This window comes from Trichechus manatus, unplaced genomic scaffold, assembly GCF_000243295.1.
Source record: "Trichechus manatus latirostris isolate Lorelei unplaced genomic scaffold, TriManLat1.0 scaffold00259, whole genome shotgun sequence".
NCBI lineage: Eukaryota > Metazoa > Chordata > Mammalia > Sirenia > Trichechidae > Trichechus > Trichechus manatus.
The window spans coordinates 2,181,223-2,192,553 of record NW_004444195.1 but is presented as its reverse complement, the minus strand read 5'-3'; the positions used below and the strand labels follow the sequence as shown (position 1 = coordinate 2,192,553).

Genomic DNA, 11,331 nt, shown 5'->3' with positions numbered 1-11,331 from the left:
TGTGTGATGAACAGTCTTTGCTTTCATTATGATAGTCAGTTGGACTGGCCAAGCAAGATTAAAAAGCCCCACTCAAGGGCAGTGCTGACCAGCCTAGTGCAGGCTACCTTGATTTAATATAAAATATATTGCTCGCATGAATTGGAGTAAGTGATTAGAACAGGCTCAACTTTCACATTCAACTATATAGGCTTTTTCATAGCTCAGAAAAGATCAAATTCAGAAATGGAAGAGATGTATTATAGTTCTGCATACATCAAAAATTTTATATTTATCCCCTGCTCTTCTCAAATAATGACAACATACATAAAGCTGAAAAAGACAAGTATTTTAGTAGCTTAAAAATAAGTTCATTAAGGGTAATAGAAAATTTGGTAATGGACAGTGGTGATGGTTGCACAACATGGTGAGCATAATTAATACCACTGAACTGTACACATAAAAATGGATGAAATGGTAAATATTTTGTGATATATATTTTACCACAATAAAAAAAAGAAAAAAAAAGTTCAGTGGCCTACAGAATATGTTAAATATTAATTCCCATCAACTCTGTGTGTACATTCTCTCTTCCCAAACTATGAATTCCCATCCTTTTAGAGGGCCTCAAAGTTATTACAAAAAAGCTTACCATGAAAAATGATCATTTATTAACCAAAATGATAACATATTTATTTACAAGCTTCCTTTTATCTTTCTAAGTGTCTTGTCTCACATAATCTTTAAACCTATCAGACAGAAACTATTGTTTTGTTCATTTTTCAGATGAAGACATTGAGTCACATCAAAGTTACATAACTTGTCCAAGTTCATATAGCAGAAAAGTGTAGGAAACAAATTTCAACTCAGCCAATCTACTTCCACAGTCCACATCCTAACTACCACATATGTTGTTTTCAAGATACAGACTAAATACCATTTACAGATTCAAATATCTCACAAGCATACACACACTCACTTTTTTATTTGTTTACATATATTCTCAAAGCATGAATGATAGAAAATAAAGCTACTATCATCGAGAAATTCTCACATTTTTAAATTTAGACCAGAGAGCCATCACACTTGAAATGTTGGTCTAAAGGTAGTCTAAAGCATGCAACTAACTGGGCCATGAAGTTGGTTTTGCTTCCCAGGTGAAAATATTTGCTAGGTCCTAGGTCCAAGTTCTCCGTTTCAAACGCTGGTCAATAATTTCTGCCTTTTGATCTTTATGGATGGTAAAAAAGCATTAATGCACTGGCATAAATCTATCAACCATTCCATTTGTTATCAATGAGCAGTTGTATCGGCACTGCAATCTAGTAGTCAGAGTATTATTTAGAAAAGGAGCCAAAGAGCAAATGTTGATGTAGCCAGGGATGTACCAACCTTATAACTTCCTCTTGGTCCTTCCAGAGCATTTGGGGTTAGGTAACTTGATTGAAGGCTTATGTCAGACACTTTCACCATGATGTCTCTGTAGTTTCCCCTGTAACGTGCATTAAATGGAATTGCAATGCATATTGGGAATGGGATTCTCTTTTCCTGATCTGAGAACTCAATAGTGATGACATTGCTGACCAACTCTTCATTTTCACTCACTATTAAAGAACTCATGCTATTAATTATTCGGCATTCTAGGTGTTGTAGAACGTATGATGGTGCTGTAATATAGCAAGACACCTGTGGTCCAGTTTCATCATTCAGCACATCAAGAAACCTGCAAGGTAAAAAAAAAAAGGATGCAATTTTTAAACTTATTTGATTTGTGTACCACGTAGCTAAATGCTTAAGAGCACAAACTTGAGATCCACATTGCCTTGGTGTGAATCCCAGTTCTCCCTCTAACTCGTCTGCTTACTGACTCTGTGACTTTGGGCAATATACTAAAACTCTCTGTGCCTCAGCTTCCTCAACTGTAAAATAGTGATAAAACAACACCTATCTCATAGGGAAGCCAAGTGAATTAAATGAACTATTATATGTTAAGTACTTATAAATTAGTGTCTGGCACATAAACCAAAAAAAAAAAAACCCGTTGCCATCGAGTCGATTCCAACTCACAGCGATCCTATAGAGCAGAGTAGAACTGCCCCATAGGGATTCCAAGGAGCACCTGGTGGATTCGAACTGCTGATCTTTTGGTTAGCAGCTGTAGCTCTTAACCACCATGCCATCAGGGTTTCCTGCTATGAACCCTCATCCTCCAATTCCTGCAGAGTCAGAAGATCACACAGATGGTAAGTTGTAGAACCAATAATTGAATCCATCTATCTTTAATGCCAAAGATCAAATTCTTAAATACAATATCATACTTCCTTAATCATTCCAGGGCACTGATTTCTTTATACATTACAAACTGAAACCAATACCTAATCCAAAATAGTGTGATAAATGAACGAAATAAAACATTTAAACATCTTGTTAAGGATATAATTGTGTCTCCCAAATATGTGTGTCAACTTGGCTAGGCCATGATTCCCATTATTGTGTGGTTGTCCTCCATTTTGTGATCTGATGTCATTATCTTATGTGTTGTAAATCCTAACCTCTATGAAGTTAATGAGGCAGGATTAGAGGCAATTAAGTTAACGAGGCAAGACACAATCTACAGAATTAGGTTGTATCTTGAGTCGATCTCTTTTGAGATACTAAAGAGAGAGTCGAACAGAGAGGAGAGGGACCTACTACCACCAAGAAAGAAGAGCCAGGAGCAGAGTGTGTCCCTGGACCTGGGGTGCTTGTGCTGAGGAATTCCTAGACCCAGAGGAAGATTGATGACAAGGATCATCCCCCAGATTCGACTGTGAGAGAAAGGCTTTCTCTGGAACTGATGCCTAAATTCGGACTTCTAGCCTCCTAAACTGTGAAAGAATAAATTTCTGTTTGTTAAAACCATCCACCTGTGCTATTTCTGTTGTAGCAGCACTAGATAACTAAGACACCTTTCATAATAATGGGTTTACATAAAATGGATACAAAATAAACGCTAGATCTCAGCATTAAAATTATTAACTTGAGTTTCTCCTCATTACTTTTCATTTTATACCAGTGGAACGATTTGCAATATAGGCAATATTAATGAGAAATAAGAGGATATACATAAAAAGTACTAATAACTAGTTTTAGAATAGTCAGGTTTTAACTGTTTTTCAATCATTAGTAAATTGGATCTTATAGTGCTTGTAGCACAAAAATCTAAAATATATGTTGAAAACGCAAAAAGGGCCATTTATTTATATTTGCGATTCTAAACCCATAAAATTAGAAGGAATAGAACATATCCAGCTTATTGCTCTGCTTGAGTATCATCTGATGATGGTGATAATAGTGGTTCAGACAATGTGACACATTATTTAAAAGAAAGTATGCCATGCCTCAACCTTGTATATCTTCAAGGATGACTCCTTTGTGGTTACAAAAGACCAGTGCCCTAGAAACCAACTCAATACCCTCTTCTTCCAGAAGGTATGTTTCCCAACTGAAAGATGACATAGGGCAAGGGGACCTGTAAATGTTTCCATTCCCCCGACTCAGATCAAGTAGATCTAGTCCAGCTCCTAAAATAATCATATTGGTTTGTTCTAGTCTTGTTTTCCCCTTCATTCTGTATACACCAGGAGAGCTACAGTAAGAGTAATAGTAATGCCTTTCAGAAAGTTGCCCAGGGAGGAATCACAATGGATTCTGAGCAAGGCTTTGTTTATGACACACATCTTTTATGTGGTATAATGGCTTCCTAGCCTAAGAGCTTGCAATGAGTAGTCATCTTCTTAAATATGCAAGCCAAGCACAATTGGTTTTAATGCCACAAGATGAAATCAGCAACTAGGGAACACCTAAAGGAGGTGTTAGAGGGAGTTGTTCAGGCAATGACTCATTAGCTGATGCTTTCAGTCATTTCTAAATGTAAGTATATGAAGTATTACTGCTTTTCTCAAATGAAATGTGTAACCAACCACATGTTGACTACTTTAGTCATTTTGCAGAGGCATAGTTTTTTTCAGATTATGGAAGTCTTTCATGCATTGAATGTATTCCTATGACATCCATAGAATTCTTTGGATTTCCAGACCTGTAGGGACATCACAGCTAAATGAGCCCCACTCAACCTTTTCGTTTTATAGATAGGATAGCCAAGATCAAGGTAGGCAAAAAGACTTGTCTGAGGTCACAGATGCAGTTAGGGGTGCTGTTCTGGAAATACTATTCTACATCTGAAAGAGCATCACACATCAAGGCAGAGAAAGGGAGGAGTGAGGGATGGTAGTGAGTGGGAGGTGGGGAAAATGAGGGCTGTTAGGGATGAAATAAACTAACATGCTAACATTTAGCTGAGTGAGAGAGAACATCTGCAAAATGGCATGGTGCTCAAACTTTTACATGATTATCTCTTTTCACTTTACCAATTAATCCCAGAAGACATACATTATTTCTAGAAAAAAGAGAATGAAGCTAAGAAATGCATCAAGTTTCCCAGGGCCATAGAATTAGTATGTAATAAAATAGGAAATAAAATTTAAGTCTTTCTGACTTCCAAAGACAATGATTTTTTTTTTTTTTCGTTATTACTCATTACCTTCTAAAGGTATGGGAAAATGTGGTTCGTGAGTATTTTATTTTATTTAAAGAAATAAGGGATTATTACACACTTGCATAGGGGACCCTGAAAACCCATGCCCTCAAGCCAATTTGATTCTGACTCATAGTAACCCCATAGGTCAGAGTAGAACTGACCCATAGGGTTTCCAAGGAGGGGCTGGTGAATTTGAACTGCCAACTTTTTGGTTAGTAGCCAAGCTCTTAACCGCTACACAACCAGGACTCCTGTATAGGGGGAGGTTATCTATAAAATAGATCAGTCTTTCTCACCTTTTTGAAGTCATGGGCTCTTTGAGAGTTGATGAAAGCTCTGAGTCATCTCCAAGGAGATAAAGTAGGTATGAAAGTATACATTCAATTTTAAGAACCTCCTGAAGCTTATCCATGAGCCCCTAGAGTTCTACAGACACAGGTTAAGAGTTAATGATAGTTTGCTGGAGAGTATGAATAAAATCTGAAGATAGAAAATTCTCACCTGATTTCTGAACACTCTGCAGCCTCTCAGTTTTATCTAATTATAATCGATAAAGTAGTGATTTAGAAAAGTGTCCATGTTCAGGATAATTGTGCATTGTAACCACTTTCTTATCTAGTTAGGAGCTCTGGTGGCACAGTGGTTAAGGGCTACAGCTGCTAACCAAAAGGTTGGAAGTTCAAATCCACCAGGTGCTCTTTGGAAACCCTATGGGGCAGTCTACTCTGTCCTATAGGGTCACTATGAGTCAGAATTGACTCGACGGCAGTGGGGTTATCTAGTTAATTCCTTCTCCCTTTAAAGAAACATTTGTTTGCTCCCTTAAGATATGAGACAAGCAATATTAGTAATAGCAGCTGCATATATTTTTATGCGGTAGTTTAAACTGGCTTATTGATTTATAATAACTTTTGGAGATATGGAAAGGAAATAAAAATTTTATCCATGTATAAATACTATGTCTATTAACTATTAAAACACACCAATAAATAGGTATATATAATCCCCACTCCCATTGCATTTACTTACTCCTTTTCCATTATGTTATTCTTTTTGTTTACGCTCTCTGGATTATTGGGAAGAAGACTATTCACATATTTATTGAAGCTGTCACGTGTTATTGAAGATGTGGTAATCTCTTCTCTTTGGCTTTCTGAGATCTCTTGAATTTCTCTTTCTGTTGTCTGGATTATGTCATGAATCTCTTTCTTGTTGCCATTTATGTTCTCAGCAGTCATGTGTTCTGTTTGTTTATCAGCTTTATTTTCTGCTTTATCTGGGAACATTTTGTTCTGTGATTCTTTTTGTCCTGTTACATTTCCATTCAATGATGTGTTGTTTTCCTTTTCCATTAATTCTGAACTCACATGTGTTTTATTTTTTTTTATCTGGACCTGGTTCTTGTAATGACTTTCTTCTCCGTTTGTGGGGGACACAGTATCTGTTTCTATGACATTTAGCTCCCCTCTTGCAGCAATGTCTGTTGCTTGGATATCTTGAATGATGGACGTTGTCTGTAGTGGAGTACATTCATCATGCATGCTGCGTAAATTACACATCTCCTTTTCTTCTTTCTTTAAAAGTGTAGCAGTCCTCCCCAAATATTCATTTATTTTCATGAGGCAGTCTATGAAATTAATGATTTCTACACACATACACACACACAAAAAGAATAAATACAAACTAAACCCAATTATATTTTTGTACTGACATGTAATGAGGTATAGAAAGATAATCTTAGAAATCAAAAAAGACCCTTCCCATGCATTTAAGCCAATCTCCTTCTTGAAGGAGAAGTCATCTGTACAATTGTTACTAATTAGTGACAGTTCTAGGAATTAATACTTCTAGGAGTTGGGGACAAACTACTTTTTAAGATAGTCATTGTTAGTTGCTGTGGAGTCGATTCCTACTCATGGCGACACCAGATTTCAGAGTAGAATGGCTCCATAGGGTTTTCCAGGCTGTGACCTTTTGGAAGCAGATGACCAGGCCTGTCTTCTGATGAGCCTCTGGGTGGGTTTGAACCATCAGCCTTTTGGCTAGTAGTTGAGCCCTTAAGCATTTGTGCCACCCACGAATTCCCTTTATGATAGTAGCAAAGAGTGAATCCTATTCTTCTTGTTCATGAAAGTGCTTTGAGTATTTGAAGACAGGTATCATAACTCTTGCAGCCCTGGTGATGCAGTGGTTAAGTGCTCAGCTGCTAAACAAAAGGTCATCAGTTAGAATCCACCAACCGTTCTGCAGGAGAAAGATGTGGCAGTCTGCTTCCATAAAAGATTACAGCCTTGGAAACCCTATGGGATAGTTCTACCCTGTCCTATAGGGTTGCTGAGTCAGAATCAACTTGTTCTGCGATAAGTGTCATGACTTCCCGTAAGACTCTTTTCAACTGAAGTCAACATCTCCCTCAATCATTCCTCATTTGGAATGATTTGGAGAACTGTTTCTTCTCCTCTGGCTATATTATATTTTATCAATGATCCACTTAAAATATTTGGCCTAAAACTCCAGATGAGGCTGATGGGCAGGAATATCATAGCTCCATTATTTATGCTAGCACAGATGCTATATTTTATTGAGTGGTTTCGTAGCTACTATGAAAATGAAATTTTGGTTTACAATATGCCTCGTGGTGGGTTTGTCATCATTGATAATTTTCTAATTAGTCTTCCAAAGAACAGCTCTGATTATGCCAGTTCTCTGATCAGAACCTACATTGGCTACTCAAGGACTCCTAAATCAAGTCAAGCCTCTTCATTCTGGTGTAAACTCTCACTTCCAGTTCCATTCTCTTATATGTTCTTCCCTCTTCTCCACATAGCTGATGCCACCTGATGACTGCTTGCTGGCAGAGCACCTCTCCAATCTTTAAAATTCAGTCTGAACTAAAGAAGATGTGATTTAAGACTCCATAGCTCAGTGTTTTTAGACACATCACCAAATCATCTTTTCGCTAGTCTGGGCTTGTCTTTGGGCTTTCATTCTGACAACTTGTTTTTTGTTTTCTTTTGGTTTTGTCTTTATACCAGAACCCCTGTCTTTATTTTGAACTCCTGTTCTGGTAGCTGAGTTCTTCTAGGACAATTTTTAATTCTCTTCAGAGACTGGATGGCTTATTTTGAGTGACAGATTATGGGCTCTCTGTCATGCTACCTTTGGACTGATTTCCCTGATGCCTATGCTCTGCTTTCAAGATTCTATTGCTTAACCTCATCTCCCCTGGATTCTTGACTGATAGTACTTACCCACTTGCCTTGATACCATCTTATTTAGAGTTAGATTTCACGATGTCACCTATCTTCCCATCTGAAGTAACCCTTGTTGTCTGACATTACATTCCTTAGATGTCTTTCTTAGTGCACGCCTCAGCATTCATAACTAGATATAGTCCCCAAAATTTGCCCCACCTTATTGTGCATGTGTGGGGGAATCCAATTACATGTCCCAGACTACTCTAGTTTTCCAAGTACATATTTTTGAAATTAATGGGTTCATACTTAAGTCTAGAGATAGAATATTCTGCTACAGTCCAGAAAAGCTACTTTCTCTGCCTAAACTGGGCCTATTCTTGCCTATTTCTAAGTCTTGAATCCTGCTAATAATACCTCTGCCTGTAATGCTCTTTCAAGACTCTCAATTTCCAGCTGCATAAATCCTACTCATTGTTTAAGCTTCAGTTTGAATATCACATGTAAGCTAGTAAAATTTTCTACCCTGAAAGTGGGATCTTGCCTGCTTTTGAACAAATAGGGCATTATTACACATCCCCTACTGCTTCGGAGCCCTGGTATCACAGTGGTTAAGAGCTACTGCTGCTAACCAAAAGGTCGGCGGTTCAAATCCACCAGCTCCTTCTTGGAAACCCTATGGGGCAGTTCTACTCTGCCTTATAGGGTGGCTATGAGTTGGAATTGACTCAGTGGCACCGGGTTTGGGCTTTTTAATTGCTTCTGAAGCCCTAAAGTATTTCATTCATATGTCTCTGATGGCAGTGGTCTCAAGGTCCCTTGTATTATTATGTATTTGCCTTATCTGATTTCCCCCTTATTCCCTGTGACAGAGATTCTGTCTAAGCCTTGATAGTATGCTCTTTAGTACCTCTCAGACTGGCTACTCAATCAATATTTCTTAGAGAAAGAATAAATAAGAGAAATACTTGCCTTGTCTCCAGATGCACTGATTCTCCTTGTCAAGCAGTACCTGTAGTTGCTGGCAGGTAGAGTGCAGGGTCCCTGCAGTGTGCTCCAACAGTTGGTGAAGGGCCCCACTGAGCTCTTGACCCAGAAAGACCACTGTGGCTAGCCAAGTGGCCCCACCAGCCTCCTCAAAAAGATCATCCCGTAGAAACGCCTGCTTTAGCATCAGGTTTTGTCTCCAAATCTGCTTTAATATTTGGCCTAGTTTACCTGAGCCCATGTCTTCTGTATCCATTTTATGCTCCAAAATTGCTATGTTTCTTTCTTGCCAGCAGAGCCTAAAGGTTTAACAAATTGAAACTTGGCAATGGTTATTTCTCCTAAAATCTAGGAGATGATCCCAGCCAGCTAGGCAAGCACTTTCCCACAGCATAATAGTTTATTCAGCTTGTTGTTGACTAGTGAAAAGTTACTAGGTGACCATAGGAGGGGCGTTTCTGCACCCCGGGGCCATTGTGTACAGAATAGATTAATGACAGGAATAGAGCTAGCTCACACAATCCAACTCTCCACATAGGCTTTACAAATCCAATATACTCTGGAAGTCCCCTATATTTTTCAACTTCTGAGCAACAAAATATGAATTCTACAGTAGGATGAGATGTTTACTAATCAAAGGCAAACAGATTTAACAATATTTCTAACAAGACTCCTACATGATACTTACAAATACGTATATATGAAATGATATGGTATCTGGGGTTTGATTCAAAATTATCTAGGAATCAGGGATTGGCTATAAATTAACAAAGGTTGAAGTTGGATATGGTTACATGTGGGTCTTTATAATTCTACTTTAGTAGAAAGAGTTTAAATAATAAAGAGTTTAAAATAATAAAGAGTTTAAGAAAGAGTCCTTTGCTAGAGCAAAGCCCATTACTATGGATTCCAAAACCAAAACCCGTTGCCATCGAGTCGAGTCTGACTCATAGAGACCCTATAGGACAGAGCAGAACTGCCCCATAGGGTTTCTATAGAGCAGCTGGTGAATTTGAACTGCTGACCTTTTGGTTAGCAGTGAGCTCTTAACCACTGCAAGACCAGGGCTCCTACTATTGCTTACCAAAAACCTGTTGCTATCTAGTCGATTCCGGCTCATAGTGACCCTATATGACAAAGCAAAACTGCCCCTACACGGTTTCTAAAGAATGGCTGGTGAATTTGAACTGCTGACCTTTTGGTTAGCAGGGAGCTCTTAACACTGTGGTAAGTATAATTAGAACCTTCTTATACAGCAAGTCTGCAGTGAGATTGAGATAGGCAGTTGGCTTCTTTACTCTTTGATAATTTCCCTCTAATTGGATAAAATGCCCTTCACTAAAAGAAAACAAATCAGAACAGTGGCTTTTCTGAACCAGCAAGGAGTCTTTACCATGTATAATTAAAATTCAGATACATCAAGCTCTCACCACTGCTGCTTCCACAGTCAACACATTGCATATGGGACCACTGCAATACAGGACTTGATACAGGGGTCCTGGGATTGTGAAGAGGAAACCAGAACAGCCTGCTTCCTCCTTTCCAATGCTCCTCTTCTAATATAGGAGAACACAGCACCAGAGGGAAAGGGGAGTACACTCCAGACAGGCTCATGTTCTCTCAGATGCACTGGAATGAAATAAAAGCTTTCCAAAGGGGAGCCGGAATGCTTTCCTCCTACATGGCATGCATTCTCATCTTAAGCACTGAGGTTCTTACAGCTATGCTCATGGCACCTGGAAGACTAGATGGGGAAAAAATAAACCTAGTGAATAAAGAATTAATGCCACAGGTATCAATAATGTCCAAGCTGCTTCTGTTTTGAAGAGTCTAAAGGAAAAGGAAAGGAGCAATATGAAAAGAGGGAGGTTTCATCTCTACTAGAAATTTTATCTTTCAGTAAACAAAATAAAACTGGACTTTTTTTTTGGAAATATGAGCCCATATTACATTATGCGTCACATTATTTTAATCTTTTCCAGCCTCGTCTCAATATTGAAGACTTTCTGGTTCAGTTTTATTTTATTTTTTCTCTAATTTCTGAAATATATTTGTGATTCTTAATAATTTTAATGAAAATGTACGTATGGCATTAATTCAGTACCAAATTTGTAAACCTTATATAGCATTTATTGTGGGTCAGGTGCTAAGTGCTGAGGAGAGTGCACTTTAGGACTTCAAAGGGAGTAAGACAAAAAAATATTGGTAAAATACAGCATAGACTGTTGAGAGCTACAGCAGTGATATGAACAAAAAGTATCATGAAAGATTTGAGGAGTAAAAAATTCATTCGATTTGTGGCCTGGGAGATATTTTAATTGGGAGTTAAAGAATGAGCAGGATTTGAGCAGGCTAGAAAAGAGAAGGAAGGAACATTCCATGGTAGAAAATAATATGATCAAAGGCATGGAGAATGAGATACACACTGTGATCAAAAATGGGAAAGTACAGCTTTAGAGTTGTTGTTGTTAGGTGCCTTTGAGTCACTTCCAACTCATAGTGACCCTATGTCACAACGTTGCGTGGCTCGGTCCTGTGCCATTCTCACAATCATTGTTATGCTTGAGCCCATTGTTGCAGCCACTTTGTCAA

General features: G+C 38.2%; 1 protein-coding gene across 1 annotated transcript in view; it reads right to left on the bottom strand.

Moving 5' to 3' along the window:
* Positions 1-6,099, bottom strand: part of DTHD1 (death domain containing 1) — an 81,485-nt gene extending 75,386 nt beyond the window's left edge. Inside the window, exons 1-2 of the mRNA XM_004389790.1 lie at positions 5,588-6,099; positions 1,372-1,702 (exon numbers count right to left, since the gene is read on the bottom strand). Of these exons, the coding sequence (XP_004389847.1) occupies positions 1,372-1,702; positions 5,588-6,099 (843 nt within the window). The remainder of the gene's footprint in view (positions 1-1,371; positions 1,703-5,587) is intronic.
* Between the last annotated feature and the right edge of the window lie 5,232 nt (positions 6,100-11,331).